Source organism: Eremothecium gossypii, chromosome VI (assembly GCF_000091025.4).
Source record: "Eremothecium gossypii ATCC 10895 chromosome VI, complete sequence".
NCBI classification, from domain to species: Eukaryota; Fungi; Ascomycota; class Saccharomycetes; order Saccharomycetales; family Saccharomycetaceae; genus Eremothecium; species Eremothecium gossypii.
Window position 1 is genome coordinate 1,586,365 of NC_005787.5, and position 20,219 is coordinate 1,606,583.

The 20,219-nt window shown below is 42.7% G+C and overlaps 8 protein-coding genes and 1 non-coding gene across 9 annotated transcripts; 3 read left to right on the forward strand and 6 right to left on the reverse strand.

Moving 5' to 3' along the window:
• Positions 1 to 130: 130 nt before the first annotated feature.
• Positions 131 to 4,441, reverse strand: BUD5 (Ras family guanine nucleotide exchange factor BUD5; the record flags this gene model as incomplete). Its single annotated transcript, NM_212313.2, has 1 exon — positions 131 to 4,441. The coding sequence occupies one exon, from the start codon at positions 4,439 to 4,441 to the stop codon at positions 131 to 133; it is 4,311 nt and encodes a 1,436-aa protein (NP_986177.2).
• Positions 4,442 to 5,040: 599 nt separating this feature from the next.
• On the reverse strand, positions 5,041 to 7,005 carry ECM25 (Ecm25p; the record flags this gene model as incomplete). Its single annotated transcript, NM_212314.1, has 1 exon — positions 5,041 to 7,005. One exon carries the CDS (start codon positions 7,003 to 7,005, stop codon positions 5,041 to 5,043), a length of 1,965 nt encoding a protein of 654 aa, NP_986178.1.
• Positions 7,006 to 7,209: 204 nt separating this feature from the next.
• Positions 7,210 to 7,299, reverse strand: AGOS_t0170. The gene is given in 2 exon segments: positions 7,210 to 7,246; positions 7,262 to 7,299. It is a non-coding gene; the product is annotated as a tRNA-Lys (tRNA).
• Positions 7,300 to 8,616: 1,317 nt separating this feature from the next.
• On the reverse strand, positions 8,617 to 9,840 carry RTC4 (Rtc4p; the record flags this gene model as incomplete). The annotated part of the gene is made up of 1 exon (NM_212315.2): positions 8,617 to 9,840. The coding sequence occupies one exon, from the start codon at positions 9,838 to 9,840 to the stop codon at positions 8,617 to 8,619; it is 1,224 nt and encodes a 407-aa protein (NP_986179.2).
• Positions 9,841 to 10,635: 795 nt separating this feature from the next.
• AGOS_AFR633W (Hsp20/alpha crystallin family protein) lies at positions 10,636 to 11,145 on the forward strand (the record flags this gene model as incomplete). Its single annotated transcript, NM_212316.1, has 1 exon — positions 10,636 to 11,145. The coding sequence occupies one exon, from the start codon at positions 10,636 to 10,638 to the stop codon at positions 11,143 to 11,145; it is 510 nt and encodes a 169-aa protein (NP_986180.1).
• Positions 11,146 to 11,363: 218 nt separating this feature from the next.
• On the forward strand, positions 11,364 to 12,836 carry TEX1 (Tex1p; the record flags this gene model as incomplete). The annotated part of the gene is made up of 1 exon (NM_212317.1): positions 11,364 to 12,836. The coding sequence occupies one exon, from the start codon at positions 11,364 to 11,366 to the stop codon at positions 12,834 to 12,836; it is 1,473 nt and encodes a 490-aa protein (NP_986181.1).
• A 73-nt stretch (positions 12,837 to 12,909) lies between these two features.
• MRPL17 (mitochondrial 54S ribosomal protein mL46) lies at positions 12,910 to 13,713 on the reverse strand (the record flags this gene model as incomplete). The annotated part of the gene is made up of 1 exon (NM_212318.1): positions 12,910 to 13,713. The coding sequence occupies one exon, from the start codon at positions 13,711 to 13,713 to the stop codon at positions 12,910 to 12,912; it is 804 nt and encodes a 267-aa protein (NP_986182.1).
• A 257-nt stretch (positions 13,714 to 13,970) lies between these two features.
• NRD1 (Nrd1 complex RNA-binding subunit) lies at positions 13,971 to 15,764 on the reverse strand (the record flags this gene model as incomplete). The annotated part of the gene is made up of 1 exon (NM_212319.2): positions 13,971 to 15,764. One exon carries the CDS (start codon positions 15,762 to 15,764, stop codon positions 13,971 to 13,973), a length of 1,794 nt encoding a protein of 597 aa, NP_986183.2.
• A 519-nt stretch (positions 15,765 to 16,283) lies between these two features.
• On the forward strand, positions 16,284 to 20,174 carry RAD50 (MRX complex DNA-binding subunit; the record flags this gene model as incomplete). The annotated part of the gene is made up of 1 exon (NM_212320.2): positions 16,284 to 20,174. One exon carries the CDS (start codon positions 16,284 to 16,286, stop codon positions 20,172 to 20,174), a length of 3,891 nt encoding a protein of 1,296 aa, NP_986184.2.
• Between the last annotated feature and the right edge of the window lie 45 nt (positions 20,175 to 20,219).

Sequence of the window (20,219 nt, forward strand, 5' to 3'; positions counted from 1 at the left end):
ATGCAGTGGCCGCACATAACATTATTTATACTTCTAATACAACAAAATCGAGGTGTGTAAATTCTATGTCTTTCACTCCTCTCTAGTCGTCCGCTAACGATTATAGCAAAACCGGAGAAATACATAGCTATCAGTTTGTCGCAGGTTTCAAGCCGGTACTCAAGTTATACGCTCTGTCGCCATCCCTTGAATATAGGGTACTAATTCGCCAAAACTCATAAAGTATTAAAGTTTGTAAAAGCGGTAACGGAACAATGCTAATGGAGTCATTAAGTTCATTTGAGACGTTGAAGAAGTGATCCTGCTCATCATTGTCACTTTTGTATTCGGTATCATAAGGCACTTGAAAATATTGCAGCATTGAAACAGTCCTGGTTATCCGGAAGTACTTGTCAATGTTGACTATTTTATGCGGTTTGAATGAAGATGGATTCCTAAATTTGCAATTACCCTCGTTAATGAACGTGAGGTCTTGTATGAATAAATTAAAGAAAGGAACGACCGGTAGAGGAGATTTCGCCGTCGGTAAACTGGTGGGGACAAAGTCTTCGGCCAATTTGTTTAGCTTAATCCTGTAGACTTTGTAATTATTGTTTGGATGAATAATCTTTGAAAGGTAAGTGAATAAATCCCGGTCTCTCTCGTCCAGCGACTCCCAGATGAATGACAAGCGGGAAATGGCATGGCTCTGAAGGGCTGTCATAATGGAAGCCACAGAGTTAAAGTTTCGGAAATATAATGCAGAAAGCGCAATCTTCAACCATCCCCTCAATCTGTCGACACGGGCTTCGAGCTGGAAGCCGGGACCAATTATCGATTCCGTAACATATTGAGATAGGAAATTTGTAAAATTCAAAATTGTACGCGCTTTCGAAGACTCATCTGTGCGCTTCCGATCACAAAGATCGCCGGTCAGAAGCTCAACTGGTTTAATGGCCAAATACATTACTGACTCAACCAAAGTAAGCTGTTTTGCTACTTCAATTGGATTCAACTCAGCAATATTCAACGTAGTCTGGCTAAAGTTCTCAAAAATTGACTGTTTGTTATGTTCAAAGACCAAATTTTCCCACTTCGCTATTATGGCAGCCAGTTTTGACTTTTGTGGGGAACCGCCATATAAACACTCACTTCGCTGTGGTACCAGGCTATCATATTCAAGAAGTAGACTCCGAATATCTGTTAAGTTCTTTCTAGTCATCAATGAAGCTGAACCCAAGTTCACTAGCGGTTGTGGTATAGAAATAGAACTCCTGCTGCTGCTTGATAATTGTGTGAGCTCGTATTCCTCAATAAATTTTTCATCAACCGATACAACAGATAGTCTGCTTGAATACGATGGGCTTGGTACCAAACCTCCCTGTGGAGCAAGAAGTATTGGGTTTAGCTGTAGTCTTTCCTTCTTGGCAACGCTATTTGTTGAAGGGGTGAAGCATGATAGTTTTGCCGCGGTTTCAATTAAAAGTCTGGCTTCTGTAGGTAGTTTTACAGAAACGGCTTCATTGAAAAAATTCACAATTGTGGCAAGTAAAATGTAGTCCTTCTCGTAGTCCCAAAAGCTTTCCATCCACTTTTGAAAGATTTTGCAAACTTTTCTGCGTCTCTGTTTGAGCCTCGAAAACCTCGACGAATACTTCCCACTGTTGTCCTCTACCTCAAGGCGCGCAGACCGATCAGTGACATCAAACCGGGCAATCAATGCCTCGACTAGATCAACACTTGTGCCAAAAGACTTGAAATTCAGCAAAAAAGTCGCTAGGAGAAAACCATCATCAAGATCTTTCTCGTCAGTTAACATGAAGATCACAGCTCTAAAAGAAGCACCGATCAAGTTATCCCCTTTATCGTATAACATTTCTTCTTTCATAGCAGCGCGATTGTTTATGACATCAATATCATCTTCCACCGCAATTGACTCATCAACGCTAAATCGTGTAAACACCGGCTCCTTCTGAAACGGAACTGAATCTGGCATAATTTCCTGGAGAAACTGAGTTCCGTTTACTGAGAGTGAACCTCTGTTTATACCTGAGCGGATAGTCGAAAAACGAACCAGTTTCTTTGAAAATGAGGGCGAACTAACGAGCATTTCCTTATTAGTCTCCATAAGTGTATGAAGGTCATCGTTTTGGTTAAGCGACATTATTATCCCTTTAGAACATTTTTGGATAAATTGGTCTGGCGTCATCTTCATCCGTTCAAAATCTGGGTATTTTCTGTCGTTCCCTAATTGGAAATCACCAATAAGCTTCAAGTAGCTTTTACAGCCATTAATCGCGCTGCTAATAAGTCGTGTCATTTTCGCAATTATAACAATGAGATGCTCACCTTCTGAGGTGTAACAATACACCTCATCTTGTACTATTAGCTTATTGTTGTCATAGGTCTCATTAATAGTGTCAGTGACAAAAACCTTCACACAGGCGACTAGCTCAGAAACCAATGACAATAGCGGGTCCAAGTTATGGTCAAGATTATTTTCATAAGCATTGCTGAATTTGGCATGAATCAATAAGGAGCAAGCTTTGCTAATATATAGTAGCTCGCGTAGCAATAAAATAATCTGATGGACGATTAGCTCGAGAACCTCGCAACCAGCCGCATTGTGTTCAATCATATCCAGGCGCCCCAAAATCAAGGCGATATAAGTGAACAATAAGCCGTGGACTTCATCGAGCCGTGCCACAGCGTGAGGTGGGGTCGATAAATGCTGGATGAGGTGATCTGATCTGGACGTGGTGTGATCGCCCACAGAAGCTCCTGTCGCATAAGAGGCGTCTTCGCGCATAGTCTCAAATGCAGCTGATGTAGGATACTCCCTTACGCTCGATTGTGTAGTACTTCTGCTAAAGTCGTGGAGTTTCTCCTTAACCCAGGTATTGTAGAAATCAAACGAGCGCCAAAGGACTGTGTAAACCATTTGCTGCAACAACTCCACGCGCTGGCTATTCATGGAGCGCTTATAATGGTCTGCCTTAAGCATAAGGTTATACCACTCGGCTAAAACCTTTTTGCGACAACTTCTGATCGGAGATTTTGCCTTAACCAATTCATTGGACCGAGATACGCAATTCGTATCCTCGAGCAATTGCTTAACCCCATCCCTGATACCATTGATGTCACGCAACAATGCCTTTATATCTTGCTGCGGGTCCACACTCTGCGATTCTAGCAGGAACTGAGCAGCGTTTGAGAGAAGCTTTTCCAATGGTCTCCTGTCCATACCTGTCGAGTCTGTGGAATTAAGCTTGAAGCTGTTATCCTCTCGGACCACGTCAGCAAAGTAATTGAAGGGTACCCAACCACGTCGGCCAGATTTCACCAACGTAACCTCCCCCCAGCCAGATTCGTCGACAGTGTGCACGAATGCTAGCTCGTTCTTCTCAAACGACAAGCATATAGTCGCATCTTCCTTGTTCTCGAGTATCTGTGAATCGAAGGCATGTATGGATACGATAAACAAATATGTGAGATTTTCCACTTGAGGTGGCGTGTTGGCCACCATGTCCGCTGGCGGAGGATGCATTGCCAAACCCTCACTACCTGAATCGCTCATCACAGTCCTATGAGTACCATCGTCCCGATGAGAGAAGGGATCGGTTCCGGAGGAGCTTGTTGCGTGGTCTACGGAACGCCTTGCACTTATGTGTCCTGAGGATCGCCACTCGGGTCTCCTTTCAGGCGTCTTCCTGTGTGCAGCAGCTACATTCTCTTTGCTTGGTATGGTCTGTCGGCGTTGCAGCCCCTTCATGTAGCTGTTCTCACGCGCATCGCTCACGCTGTCCTGCTCTTTCTGATTTTTAGTACTGTAATGCGATTCTGTACAGCAGTCGCGGGGCTGTTGCATTTCTGCCACTTTCGTGTCACTGACAGCCCCCTCGCCTTCTAAGCCCGAAATCCCTAGTCCGCTCAGTAACCCAGTCGTATTCTCAACAGAGCTACGATGCAGGTCCATGGTGGGAATTCCATTGGTGTAGTTTACAGCCTTGGGGGTTATCTGATCAAGCATATCAAATTTCCGGCAATCTGCGGCGTCATTTTTTTGGACAACAGGCGTCTCCACAGGGTCCATCTCCATCAGCGGAGCTATACGTTGCGACAGTGGCCTCAGCTTGGTACTCTGCGAGAGAATTGAGACGCCCTTGGAGCTGGCTGTATGGTAACTGTCGTCCGTCGCGTAGGTGGTCAAAGACAGCGACTCTGAATACTCGCATTTCGCATCCCGGTTGCGCCGTACGTATCCGTCGCCCGTGGACTTGATGGCAGTGGTGTCCGAGCACGAAGACAGCGAAGGTAGTCTCAGTGGCCGCGTCGGCGATACGTCGTACTCGAGCACAGACTCGTTGTGTCCCCTCCCGGTCATGTTCTTCGGCTCAGTTCGCGACAACGCTCCCGACCATGCCTGCCCCCTCCCCTTCTTTCTGTGGAAGCGCCCAAACATTAAATCTAGCTGCTTCTTCCTGGTACTCTGTTCGCTCTGTTTCTGCCCGGCGAGCCCCTCGGATTCAATCTCTGTACAGCCTTTATGCCGCACTTGCTCGTCCTAATTGCTGCCACACTCCTGCTGCTCGAACCTAAGGCGTCTGTACCGAACGCTTTCGTTGACTTGACCGTTGGGGCGTAATCTATTATTGGAACCTTGTAAAAGCGGGCTTCTGTACGCTATTAGTTAGCCCTGGTAGCTAGCTGTGGTCCCTGTTTGAGCCCGAAGAATCTTCGATGAGGACTGACGGGAATGGCCGCCTGCAGAATGACAATTCAACTCGTCCTTAACTAGTCTTTTGATCTAATTCCGTGAGTCTTTTTGGTAAAACTTCCTATTTGGTAAGAAACCATTTGGTCCAGCGCGACACGAAACCTGCGTTGATGACGTAAGACGAATCTCGACATGAGAGTGGAACTTCAGATATTTCGTTCTGCAACATGCGCCAAGCGTAGAGAAAGTACAAAGGGTATTAGGTAATTACTTAGAGTATATTAGTTATCAAAGGTTAGAACTGACGATGATGCGAGTGTCGGCAACGTTGGCTGCAGATTGCGTCAGTCGCGTTTGACTTCACTCATGATTTTTAGGCCCTGTAGGCGCTGTTCGTACAGAGATGCGAGGCGCGAAACCTTATTACCGGACGGGATGTCGGAGTAGCTGGTAGGCGAAAACTTAGTAGTGCCGGCAACTTGATGGGTCCTGAGCTTCTTGCGCCGCAACTCGAGATCGAAGGTCTGTATTTTCTCATTCTTGTCAAGAGCGAGGCTCCGGATGTTCTCGACGAGGACGAGGGGATCGGAGTCCTTTCTAAGCCCGTCCGTGATCACTGCATCCGCACTCGGCTTGGCAGAGGACGGGCGGCGAGACTCGGAGGTTCGCGAGGATTTTCCATCGGGACTAGCCGGCGACTCCTTCCAGAGGGTGGAGCTGGAAAGTCTTAAAGAGATGTTGGAGGACATGTTTCTGAGTTTCATTGGCGGGGCAGCTTCCGAGGGAGATGCTGATTTAGACTTGGTTAAGGAAAGTTCGGTATCTGTCTCTGCGTCGTTGAGGGAGAGTACGGACGCGTCGGTGGTGCGCAGCGAGGGGCAGGATGACTTGGTTTTTAGGGTATTAGTATCCGAGAAAACGTTGTTGCTGGAGACTCCTGGCCCGGCAGCCTTGCGTGGACTACCACGTGTGGGTAGGTCAGGCATACACTTGGCAGGTGTTGATGTGGAATTAGGAATCGCACCCGGCGTTGGTAAGTTGGTTGGCATACGCTTTGGCAAGGGGGGTGGAGAAGGGGAACGAGAAGATGGCGACCCCAGTTGCGCCTCGTCGGAGGTCTTAGAGCGCCTATGTGCGGATTCTTTTGCGCGGGATGGTAGCATGTGACGGGGCAAGCTGCGAGCGGAAACGGACTTCGATCTACGATGTAATCCATTGTGTTTTGACATTTTGGCTCTTATTCCATCGAAATGGATCAGCAAGTTCCGGATGAAGCGCGTGCCAACTGCAAGACGGTCGCCTGACTTCATGGACACTTTTTCCTTGCACATTGCGGAGGTTAGACATTTGCTCAATGTCATGTAAGTGTGATTGGTGACTTTGGTATTTTCCAGTAGGGTATGCAGAAATGGAAATATGGCGGCTACCAAGTCGTAGTATCCATTATATGCCATCATTGCAAAAAATGTGTTGTATGTGTACTCGAAGCTATCGTCAATGGGCAACGGGAGCAGGTCTATTGGGAACAAAGGTTTCGACTTACTCTTGATGAAATGCAGGAAAACGGACGCAATAGAATAAATATCCCATTGAGATAAATCAATATAATTATTCCGCTCAATGACATCCAATAGGATGTTTATTTTCTTGTACGATCCAGGCTTTTGGAATACGAGGGGATGTTGCGGGGCCTCTAACGTAAGCCGTTTGAAAATCTTATCAAAGATTAGCTGTCGGTATTCCTTTCGAGAGAGCTCGCCTTTAGAGCTTTTAAACCAGTCCGGAATCTTGATTGTGTCGTTAATTTCGTAATCATAGAGGTACACATTCAAAGATATCCGTAGCCTTGTAATGTCTATATGTTCGGCCAGCTCACTAAGGTTGGAAACATGCACCAAGGTATCCTTTGAGTTGCCGCCGTTCAGGAACTTGATGTTCATCACATTCTTCAGAACCTGGTAGACTGTCCTTATGAAGAATGACTCGTGGACGATGTACATCTTTTGTAAGTAGTTTTTATTCTGCCTTGGTAGTCGGGCATACATTCGGATCCCATCCACCCAATTTATGCCATTAGCAGTGAAACCTGAAGAAAATACGACAAGTGAAAACGGCTTGGAGGGGAGCCTGTTTATCAGGTTATCCATAAGCCTATCCAGAAGTACTTCATATACTGTGCTATCGTTGATCTCCGCTGCTGATGGCAAATAGGTCGAGTCGAATGCGTAAATAGGATGCCCGGTGGCTGGATCAACTGAATAAGATTCAAATATGATATTGTTCACGTTGACTTCAAGTTTCGTGGGCATTCTAAGTGCTGAGGTTGTGTGTAGATATATTACTGGGATGGTATCCTTTGCTGCTTTTTACTATTAATAGTCCTGTTAATCAACCATAATCATGATAGAATTTAGCGCAGTCTATTTTCACATAACGCAATTGTTCTTCGGGTCCAAAACAAGCAAGGATTTGAAAAAATAAGGTAAAGCGTACAACAAAAAAATTGGAAGAAACTCCTCATACGGGGCTCGAACCCGTGACATTTCGGTACCTCGTAAGCTGTACGTAAAAGCCGAACGCTCTACCAACTGAGCTAACAAGGACGAGTTTCTACCGAATTTTTGTGTGAGCACGTCCCGTCATATGAGGCCAGTTATTATTTTACATGGGATTACTTTTGTGCAAATAGTCTTGGGGAACCTTGATCCCGCTTACCAAGCAATTACAGGAGACAGAAAAGAAGGATAATAATTTACCACAGAACTCCAAGCCTGACAGAGCAGCGATTTACATTCTGAGTCACATGACAGCAGACTCTCTTTGCTTTGGAGCTTCAATAAGCACCAATATGAATATGAATAGTTTTAGATGCTTTGTATAATTACCACTATTAACTTTATCTTGATTAATATTTATTATTTTGTTATTTTATTATTTTATTATTTTATTATTTTATTATTTTATTATTTTATTATTTTATTATTTTATTATTTATTTTATTATTTATTTTATTATTTATTTTATTATTTATTTTATTATTTATTTATTTATTATTTATTTATTTGTTTGTTTGTTTATTATTTTTTTATTTATTACCTTTTTATTTTATGTTATTTTATTTTATTTTATTTTTACTTAGTATATAATATTATATTATATCATAGTATAGTTATATTATGGTGACTTTATTCATTATATAGATTGTATTTTGTGAACATAATATATATGCTATTTCTATTTCTATTTTATTTTATTTTATTTTATTTTATTTTATTTTATTTTATTTTATTTTATTTTATTTTATTTTATTTTATTTTATTTTATTTTATTTTATTTTATTTTATTTTATTTTATTTTACTTCATTTTATTTTATTTTATTTTACTTCATTTTATTTTATTTTATTTTACTTCATTTTATTTTATTTTATATACCCAAATCATAGAAGCGTTAAGCTACTTTTAATGGCGCCAATGTATGATCACCTAGCCAAATAAGCTCTAAGATAATAATTTTAAACCATAATGTTCTAAGCATTAATACTAATATTAATGAGAATAATAAAAGAGACAGTACCAACTAACAGGCATTGTGATTGCCAAGTATGATATTTAACTTATTAGTAAATGATAGAAGAATTCTTGAGGTCTGTGGGATTTTTTCGTTTTTTTTATTTAATATGTTTTATTTTCCTCTTATATTTATGGTATTATAATCACAGAAATCCACAGCATTATCCCAATTCTCAATTCAAATTCACATTCCCTATTGAAATTACTATTTATCGCTAGTCCACTTTTATCGGATTAAAAAGTGGTACGCGATCATCCACTGCATAGCATGTTTTCGCATATGCAACTTTCCGTGCAGCAGCAGATTCTATAAGCGCGGTATGTATTACTTAGTACGATTGTAAGATTATTAATCGCATATGCTGTGTGGTTGTACGCGTCGCCTTTTTTTTGATACCCTTATCTTTGTAGACTGCTGTCCTTTTTTTAATTTGTGTTGCTTTCCTTTACGCTTATGCTCTTTAGAACCATTTTTGGATGTATCTACTACAGCCGACGCCCTGGCAGGATGCTTTCTGTAAGTCATGCTGCTGTACTTGGGTCCTAATCCTAACCGTTGCAGCTTTTTCTCTTCGTATTCTAATTCCCAAATATCTAGAGGCTCTTCGTCCGCCACATTTAACCCGTATTCCGTGGTACTTTCCATGTAAGTCCAAGCCTCATCGATATCTGCAAGGCCCAGTTCGTCTCGGCACACGTATGATAAAATTTCAGGCGCTAGGACGTAGTGCGAGAAATCAGTAGGTCCCCACCATTGCACAGTAGGATTACGGTGCTTTGAAAGCTTATCCTGGTATTGACTTAATATCTCAGTACTCAAGCGGATCTGACGTTTGATACCAAAATAGCCTGCCGTGAATGTTTTTAAATCTAGCTGTCTAAATTCTTCGACGCTTAGCAGAGCTCTAGAAGATTTCTGGTACGCCTTCCTTGCATTATCATAATACATTGATGGCCGCTCACCTCGCAGAATCTCCTCAACAAGAGGAATGTATTTTTCAGCCTTAGAAAGTAGTTGATCCGCAAATAATGTCGGGGGTACCTTAAATGCATTCTTATATTTAAGCCTAATCTCCAATAGCCGTTCATACTCTGCTACCTGGTCCTGCCTATCTGTGAAAACCATACTTTTGTTAATGCAAAGTTTCGGCATGTAATCATCATCCTTCTGTACTGATGCATGAATGTTTTCAAGCCTGCGAGCAACTTGAATGGCCTTGGAGCTCTCATGTGGTACCTTGTATACTAGGGGCACGGCATTTGGGGAGGATAACCCAGGTTCAGAAAGTGCATCTAGCTCGCTAGACGATGAAATACTGGAACTAACAGAAGAATCGTCATCGCTGCTGCTCAACGAACTGCTACAGTTGAGTTCAAGTTGAGGCTCATCTGCCGCAGGTTTGGCATCGGTCGAATCTTTCTCATCGTTGCTAATGTATTCATTGTCTGATAGTTCAACACGCGGGTCCCGCTTAGACTCCTTAGAAGAATGGCTTTTGACTATCATCGCATTGTCATCTTTCATCGACGTGCTATATATTGCGGTGATACGTTTCCGTCTTACATGAGACATCTGGACCAACGCTTTCTTTACGTTACTCAAAGTAGTTTGCCATATCACTGTAAGCAGATTGTTTTTATAAAGACGGAGCCGTCGCAGATGCCATTAAACCTTAAAGCATCTTCGGAGGTAGCTAGATATCTGAATCAGTAGAATTGCTTGAACTAAGCTAGAAGCTATTCCAAAAGCTATTCCAATTGTTTTGGCTTTGAGATACCAAGTTACTTATTACTGCTTATGTATTTATTTTATTTTGCACGTACCTTAGAAGTGGTACATGGATTGTGAACTCGAATTCGACTTTCGAAAAGATATATAAAACCATTAGACAAATGAAAGATTCTATTCCATCAATGCTGAAGGCTAAATGAATAGGCGCTCCCTAGGTTGTAAGCATCTGAGATGATATGGCCTTTAGATCGCATATTTAATTATGTATGAATGCCATAATATCATGCTGTAAAAAGGCAGTACTACTTTTATTAAATGTATGTATAGAATGCAGAAGCTAATAGTTGCTCTAATATGATTAGCAAATTTGACACCATATGCTACCTTCAACTCTATAGATTCTTGTGTGCATCGGTACAGTATTTGTTTGTTGTCACCGCTTTGTAATGGAGAGTTTGCGAGCGTCAGCGTGCTAAATATTATGATTGGGCATGAATTGCCAGAACAGAAAATGCGTCCTTTGCACTCTCGTTCACATATAAAAACCATCACTACGATGATCAAGTCAAACCATACAATATGAGTACAAAAGTTGGCTAACATATAGCAAGGATTAATTTCTCCAAAGTAGCTATAATGTCCTTTCGTTTACCATATTTTGGCTTTTTTGATGCAGTTAATACAGGGAGACCCACAGCCAACAGTCGCTCAGGTGTACACAAAGCTGAGAGTGTGGCAGCTAGTTCAGAATACAAGCTCTCGCGCGCAAATTCTGACGTTCTTCCCTCATTATTAATTTTGGAGCGTTCGGACGCCTATGAGATCCACATCAGAGTTCCTGGCGTAATGTCTCAAGACCACATAGATATTGCCCTGCATCGAGACATGAATGATGCAGTTCTTTCTATTGTCGTGCCAGCCATTAATACGGATGAGAATACAGACGCGTGGACTACTGGAGAACCCACAAACCCGGAGTTTCGGCGAACAATCAGGCTCCCTACAAAGGTGGGCACTGGTTTAGGCCAAGTAACTGCTACTTACGATGATGAAGTATTGACTTTGAAGTTCCAAAAACTCGAAGTCTCTCCTAATACCGTTGCCGTACACAGAATAAGAATAGACGCAAGTTCTCAAACTAGATGAGAATCGCCATGTTGGATGGCGCGCTTGGAACAATTGAATATATAAGCACAAGTGTGTTACTTAATTTAAATAACGTTTGCATATTCAAATAATGTTGAAGAGAAGGCATTCACAGTATCCCGCCAAGGCTCTCCAACTGTTAATCAGTATATCCGCCAACCGCGAAGACGTAGGGTAACCGTTTATAAGAAAATCTAAGTTATCGGTAACCTCCAACTATGCACTTGAATGTCGAACCCACACCAAGAAATCACCATAATCAAACAGTACCCTCTTCGATGGAAGGCGGATCAAAATCCAGCAGTGCTGGCCCCAGCCAGGCCGAATCCCTCACTCCTGAGAGGGCTAGCAAGCTTTACAAAAGATTCTTTAATGTATGGAAACAGCGAGCGGTGAGGATCCGCGACGACCATTTCCACCGGATGGAACATCCTTCTAGGTTAGAAAGGCGACCAACCGTCAATAATCGAGTAATTGCATTGGCAAGTAACTCTGTGGGGTCACTTGCGACATGGGCGAGGACAGACGGAAGTATTACTGTAATGAACGTCGCAACAGAAAGATACAGTTTTACGATTAAGGAAGCGCAAGGTGTAGGAAAGTTATGTCTGTCGATTGCATGGAATCCAGTAGAAGCCGACCAGTTTGTCACTGTTGGCACTTCGACATCTGTTAAACTGTGGAACGCTTCGGATAGTAAAAACCCATTATTAAAAACTCTAGTCACTGGGTCAAGAATTAAGAACTATAAATGCTTATTTGATCCCCTAGGGCAGTGGTTGCTCGTTCTGACGAAGGCTAGTGAAATCTACTTGTATGCTGCTACCGAAGGCTACCGATTGCACTCGATATCCAAGATTCAACCTGAACATGAAGCTGGCGCGGGGAGTTGTGATACTGTGGAGTCAGTGGCGTGGCTAAATGATGGCCAGCATATTATACTAGGTTTTAAGCTTGGGTCTATAAAAATATTTAAACTGGGAGATGCTGGGTTTGAAATTCGGAATACAATGTTTGGTCATTTGAAAACCATAACTTCGCTTGCAGTTGATCCATGGGGTCTTTATTTTGTCGCAGGCTCTGAGGATGGCTCCTGTTCTCTTTGGTCGCTCAAAGATTTTACATGCAAAACAGTACATTCCGAGCCTGAGGGTGTCGTAGAGAGCGTGAGCATTTCAGATGACGGATTTGTTTTGGCAGTGGGATCACGGATGTCATCTAGAGAGCAGAGTAAGTTCTCATTTCGTTCACTTCTAGGTCAGGAGAACATGTATGAGATTTCCTTCAATAGCAATGCCAATTCGCTAGTGCACTTTATCCCAGAGACCATGAAAGTACTCTTTACGGAGGAAAGAGATATCGTCACAATACTAAAGTCAACCTGCAGTTCAATATTATATACCAGCGAAGAGTCGGAGAAGATGGAAGCGGGTTTGGCTGCCACATCCAACGTTAAGAGGATGATTGCTGCCAGGGATGAAGAGCGTAAGTCATCCAAGAAGCGCAGAGCAGATAAACTGAGGACGGTGGAAAGGAGTAAGGAACCTAGCATACGAAGCAAGCTGGATGAGGGTGGCCGGCAGCACCGTCGGATAGAAGAAAGATCTCTTCGGAGAGAAGAAGACTTGCGCGGCCGCGGGGAAGCAGTCGGGCGCTACGGACGTGATGAGTATGTACCAAAGAGGTTTTAGGTGAATGTAACTAGTATTAAATCTTGTGATTATCTTATTTACAAGTTTGGCAGAAATAGCCTAAGCTGGTAGCTCAGACGTTCGCCAACATGAATCCAATTTTTGAGAAATAGGCAGCGTCCACGCGTTCCTTGATCTCATCCTTTGTCAACCACGCGTGCTCAAGATATTCCGTGCCATCCGCTAGGCAGAAATCACCCGCTAACATGTGCGACTTGATCAAAAAGGTGTACTTGTTGTCTTTCTCAAGGACGCCAATTGGCTTATTCGATACCGTCCAGGTTTTCATTTGATGCTTGCTGAGCTCTCTGATGCCACTTTCAGCTGACTCATGCAATGGGACCTTCTCATCTCCCTTCTGAGGGACAGGGAAGCTAGGTAACTGCCATCCCTCCTTGCTCCTAACGAGAAGATATAGGGTCCTGCTCAGCTGCCGCTCCAATGTTTTGGTATTATTCTGCTCATCCGCAGGAGTGATCCGTGGGTTTGGAACAATAGGTCTGGACATATCACTGCTAGACATCTCCTCGGTGGATTCCTTCGGTAAATTAACCTCCTGCTTCTTTCTCGTGTCTCTTCCGAACTTGATAAGAGGAATGCCTTTAGGAAACCATACGCCTGGGAGCTTGGGAACAAGTCCCTTCTGCACATTCAAAAACCGCCTCTCAGACAATGTACCTCTCTTGAAGTAAAAGAACTGAGGGAATGTCCACATTAACCGTCTTTCAAGTTCACTCTGATACTGATAGTATTGCGACTCAAGTTTGGATAGTTCCGGCGTAACAATCGGTATACGGGACAATAACAAGCCCGCCTTAATGGAATTTGGCAAAGGCTGGACAGCGGCGGCGACGCCCTTCACGGCTGAAGCACTCATCGAATCGCCGGGAACTAAAGTTTACCTGATGTATGGTGCATATACGCTATTTTCCATTCATTCATGGATAGAAGAATATACCGATAAAAAAAATTTGATGTCACGTATAACATGACCTGAAGCCCCACGGGACGTCAGCACAGCTGGTCCGATGACCCCGATTATACTTATGGTCAGGAGTATAGGGCGGTTACTTACCTTATATATTAGCTACGAGCACTAAGGTGTATTTCAAGGCTTCAAATGTAGCCTCTAAGTTATTGTTGCTGTTTATTCAACATGCTCATTAGTGAGTTTAATTGAGCGGTTGGATCAAACGCGGGAGACTGCTGCTGATGATGATCTTGCGGCTGATGCTGGGGTGCCATGACAGGCATGATAGTTTGTTGCGGGTAGATCCCATGCTGTGGAATCTGCTGTGGTATTCCCTGGTACATCTGTGGATAGCCTGCAGCAGGCGGAGGAGGCTGGGCAAAAATCGGTGCCTCGTATGTGGGGGTTTGCGCTGGGCGGAAGGTGTTCCCTGGCAGCAGTTTACCTGACTTCGGGCCATTGCCGCGATCTGTAGGCATTTTCTGAGAGATAGCTTTGGATGACACACCCTCCCCAACAATAATGTCTGGTTCCTCGAAAACCATGCCGGACTGTAGTGGCTGGCCACCGGTACCACCCCATTCTGCACACAGAGACCACTTGCGGTCTACTTCAGTCAATCGGTGCATTGGAATAATGCTGGAACCGTGCTGGTAGTCGCAGCAGTCTCTGGGGCCGAACCCGACAGCCCAACGTATCCTTAACGGTGATGATTCATCCTTGTTGAAGTTCAGAAGAATGCTGTCAGCTTCTTGCCTCGAGTATATCTTAACAAAAGCGTGCTTCCGTGAATTATTCAAGATAACGCTTTGAACCTCGCCAAATTTGCCGAGTATTTTAGCGATATCATGCTCTTTCATGGTGTTTGGGACACCACCAACAAATAGAGTTCTCGAATAAACTTTAATATGATCAGCGGGCATACTGGGATCAAATGAGACATGCCTAGGCCGGAAGTGGGGATTTGTGGGGACATTTCGTTCTTCTGGATACAAGTGGTGGTTATTATTCGTGGAGCTGTTGCCGCTAGTATTATTATTATTATTATGAGTATTATTGTTGGCGTTATTACTGCTTTGATTGCCCTTCTTTTCATGCCGTTTAGGAGATTTTGATCTGGATCTCTCAGTGTGTCCGTCCGATCTTTTGTTGCTCCTTGCAGACCTACCGATATACTGCGTTGGCTCATGGCGCTGATGTTGCTGCTGCTGATACTGATGACGTTGTGGTTCAAGTGGCTGACGCTGTGTTTGTTGCGTTCGGTGTTCCTGCGCAGCCCGTGACTTTGTCGACGGTACCCCGGCCGGCTCTGCCAGTTGCGACTGCAAAGAAGCCAACAACTGCATTAAGGCGGCTTGTTGTAGCGCAAGCTCATTGGAACCTAAATCTGCGGGCACTGAAATGCTAGCTGGAATAGATTCCATTGGTTTTAGGTTACTCAAGATTTGTATTGCTCTTTCCTTGGGATCGGAAGCTTGTGAACTAGAAGACTTCCCGGTATCCTTCAGAGCAAACCATACACCTCTGACAGCATTCAAAACTCCTTTCTGGAAGAGGTCAGCCTTGTCCCAGATATCGACCAAATCTTTGATCTTGTCTCTGTTTTCGGCACTACTCTTTTCGACACCGTCACTAAGTAAAGTTTGTATGTTTTCACCCAACGTGAACAAGGCGTGTCCGTAGGTCCCAGCTTGCGCGCTCGACTTCATTGACTGGTTTAAATCCTTGCACTTGTTCAAGAAGGCTCTCCCGATCGAATCGATGACATATAGAGAACCTAGTTTATGTGTCGCAGGACACGTACGTGAGTAATTTATTATTTTGTCAATCAAGTACTCTTCTGCATTTACATTTTCTAAAGCGTAAGTCGTCAGCTTTTTAATTCTAGAACCGGAGATACCAGATTTTAACTCCTTTAAGGATTCTAAGGTTGCTACAAAATCCTCGTGACCCGTCATCTTTTTACAGTCCGTACCTAAGTGTTCCTCTTATATGAAAGATGTTATCCTTTTGCGGTACCGTGTATTTATCGCTTTCTTCTTGTGCAACAACTGAGGCAGTATTAAAAGCTGGTAGAGTACCTGTGAATAAAAGCGTCGGCTTCTTATTTTAGTAGATATGCTACTTGGTTATAAGCAATCTTACCCTGGGGTCTCTTCAAGTAGATAAATAACAGAGGTCTGTTAAACTAAGCTGTACTTACAGTGACAACAGCGTGGCGAGGGATAAAAGGCTCAGAGAAACAGTTAATAGCTATCTTCTGCCTATTTTATAGTCTTGCCGTCTATTTTTCATAATTAATAGATAGGAGGCACGCGAATACCGGGTAATGACACTAAAGTAATAAAACCGGGTAACATATCGTCGATAGGTATACACAGCAGAATTTAGATTATCTAAAAGTAGACTGAAAAAAGGACCACTTTTTAGGATAATGACTTGCTACCTAGGATATCAATAACCATTGAAGTGAGGACATGTCTGCGATTCACAACTTATCCATACAGGGAATTCGGTCATTTGATGCGCGGGATAAGGAGGTTATAAAGTTTGGGAAACCTTTGACTTTAATTGTGGGAGCGAATGGATGCGGGAAGACTACGATTATCGAATGCCTGAAATATGCCACTACTGGGGACCTGCCCCCGAACTCCAAGAACGGGGCTTTCATACATGATCCCAAGATAAACGGAGAAGTGGACGTCCGAGCACAAGTTAAGCTGGCGTTTACTAATGCTAATGGGGTTCAGATGATTGTGACGCGGAATATCCAGTTGATGAAGAAACGCACCACCACGACATTCAAGACCTTAGAAGGACAGTTAGTGGCGATAAATCGTGGCGAACGGACAACATTGAGCACGCGTGCGGCGGATTTAGACCAACAGGTGCCGATTTACCTTGGTGTGCCAAAGGCAATCCTGGAGTATGTGATTTTTTGTCACCAGGAGGACTCACTGTGGCCATTGAGTGAACCAGCCAATCTGAAAAAGCGGTTCGATGAGATATTCCAGGCAATGAAGTTTACGAAGGCCTTAGACAACCTGAAGGGCATTAAAAAGGACATGGCAATTGATATCAAGCTACTGAAACAATCTGTCGAGCACTTGAAGATCGACAGGGACCGTTCACGCGCGATCAAGCGTTCTATTTCTGAGTTAGAACATAAAGTAAAGGATTACCAGAGTACGGTACCCGAGATCGAGCGACAACTAAAGGAGATCACTGAGCAGTCAGATAAACTTTTTTATTCAAATCAGCAGTTTCAGCAGGTACTATCCAAGATTGATAGTCTAGGTCATTCCCGGGATTCAATAGGAAATCAGATTCAAAGGCTCCAGGATTCTATTGAACCTTTGGATATGGATCGAGAAAAGCTTGTAGATCTCTTAGAAAACTTCTCAAGCAGCTTGGCAGAGAAAGAAGAAGCGATTAACCGTATGGAAATTGAAGCCGCGGCTGCAGATGACGAATTACAATCAAATAAGGCCACTTACGAGTCATTATTATCGGAGTCCGCTGTGTTAAAGTCGAAGCAGAAAGAATACGAGAAAAATCGAGATCTTTTAACAGAACTTACAAATCAGTTAGCTTCTGAAGGAATAAATACAGAAGATTCCCTCGGATGTATTGAGTCTATGATTCAAAAGGCAGAGACTAAAATAAGCGACCTGCGTTTAAAACATCAGAAGGAGCTTAATGAGGCCCAGGAACGGCTCTCAGGAAAACAGAACGAATTGATCAGAGAGGAGCAAAAACTGTCTTACACCAAAGATGACAGAGCTAAATTAAATGACCAACTAATGACATTAAAGCAAAAATTAGCCCGTATATCCGAAACTGAATCTGAATTAGAAATTTCTAAGCAAGATCTCGAGAAGTACAAACCTAGAGTTGAAATGTGGCAGAAGGAAAATGCTGTAGATAGGTTTAATGAAGAAATAAAGTCAAAAAATGATGAAATGTTGTTGCTGGAGAATGATGTTGAGAAAGTACAAATTCAAATCAGTAATGCTAACCAGCATTCAGAATTATTGGCTAAATATTCTCTTCTCAAAACATCTGTCGTATCGAAGAAGCAACAACTCGAAGAAGCGATAAGTAAATTTAAAGCTGACGAGCATAGTAAATTTCTAGGAATCGAGATTGATGATGATTTTGAACTAGAATTCAAAAAGAAGTACATCAGTATACAAAAACAATTGGCTCAAGCCAGTCGTAATGCTTCCGAAATAAAGGAGACATATTCTGAAAAGGAATTTACTGCCAAGAATATAGAGTCTGATTTGGTAGGTGTAAAAACGGCTATATCGGAGTGTAAGGAGAAATTGCAGATGGCGATGCCAGAGGATTGTACAATTGAGGAATATGAAGAGCTAGTGCAAGAAAGTGAAGAATCTTATAAAGTTGCATTGGAGAATTTAAAGATGCACCGCACAACCTTGGAATTCAACCAGAAAGCATTGGAAATTGCAGAAACCACCAATTGCTGTTATTTATGCCGAAGAAACTTTGATAAGGATTCAGAAAGGTCCAAACTTATTGAAGAATTAAAGTCGCGCACTAATACTGCTTTCGAGAAGACACTGGAAGACACTCTAAATGATGAGAAACAATATTTAGCTTCTTTGCGTGCATTAGAGAAGGACATTGTAAATTTAAGGTCGCTGAAGATGCGGGCGGTAACCCAAGAAAAGCATTTACAGGAGGCTAAGTTGCAATTGGGGAAGAACAAGGCTCAACATGAAGACGCTCAGCGCCAATATAGTAAATTACGGGAAACGCAAGAACATTTCGAGCAGAGGTTGCGTCCACTATTTCATGATATAATCCGATTACAAAAAGAGCTCGCACAGGTTGAGGGTGAGTATGGCCGTCTGTCAGATGAAGTAAAGATATATGGCGGTAGCAGCGAGGGGGTTTACACGGTAGAAGAATTACAGCGCAAGCAGACAAATATAAACGAAAGATTACGAGTTTTAAGGAAGGAAGTGGGCAGGCTGCAAGAAGAAAAGGAGAGGAAAGCAACTGAGTTCAATAATCTTGTGGCCCTTGTGAGGGAAAAGACTTTCAAAGTCACTGAAATGGAAAAACAGTTACAGGAGAAGCAACAGATACAGAAGGACGCCGTCGGCATTGAGCTAAGCATAGGTAATATGGACGGTATCTTACTGGATGCTGAGACTGTTCTTGAAAGGTTAGCAGCGGAAGTAAGTACACTTAAAACCACATTAGCCTCTATTCGCAATGAGCAATCTGAAAAGGACTCACAAGAGGCAAGACAATTGAATGGATTGAAGACCAAGTATATGCAATTGAAAGGAGTCATTGATAGTATGAAGGAATTTGATGATGTCCATTCGAAAAGACTCGTGGATGTTACTGCATTATTGACTAGGAGTCAACAAGATTCTGAAGAACTTACGAAAAGAATCAACACTTTAGGGAAGCGCATTGCGAAAGAGAATCAGAAACTGAAAGATTCTACCAATGAGCAAAAGAATATGAAGTTAAATTTGGATTTGATAGATTTGAAATCACAAATGAAGGAGATCTCAGAAGAACTGGTAAGGCTTGATGCGCGTTCGGCGGAAGCGCAACGTGATAAGTATCAACAAGAATCCATGAAACTCAGAACGGAATTTGAGAAACTGAGTTCGGAAAACGCTGGAAAGCTAGGCGAAATTAAACAGCTACAAAATCAGATTGCATTGCTCACAAACCAGTTGCAATCTGAATATAGGGACGTTGATGATAGATATCAGCAAGAATGGGCTAAACTACAGACCAAGACTTTAGTTACCGATGACATCGACACGTACTCCAAGGTTCTTGACAGTGCCATTATGAAGTATCACGGCCTTAAAATGGAGGATATCAACAGGATTATTGATGAATTGTGGAAGCGAACCTACAGTGGAACAGATGTTGATAGCATCAAAATCAAATCGGATGAGGTAAACAGCACCACTCGAGGGAAATCATATAACTACCGAGTCGTCATGTATAAGCAAGATGCAGAGCTAGATATGAGAGGCCGCTGTTCTGCTGGGCAAAAGGTTCTAGCGTCAATTATCATAAGGCTTGCTTTATCTGAGACGTTTGGAACAAATTGCGGTGTCATTGCTCTTGATGAACCAACGACCAACCTGGATGAAGAAAATATTTCTAGCCTTGCCCGATCGTTAAGTAATATTATCAAATTCCGCAGGCATCAGAAGAACTTCCAATTGATAGTTATCACGCATGATGAAAAATTCCTGGATCATATGAATGCGGTGAACTTTACGGATCATTTTTGGAAAGTGAAGCGGGATGAGAGACAAACTTCACAGATTGAAATGGTAGATATCGCAGTAGTTAGTTAGGAGTAAAAGTTTTATTACATTTTGTTTAAGTATATATACTGTGGA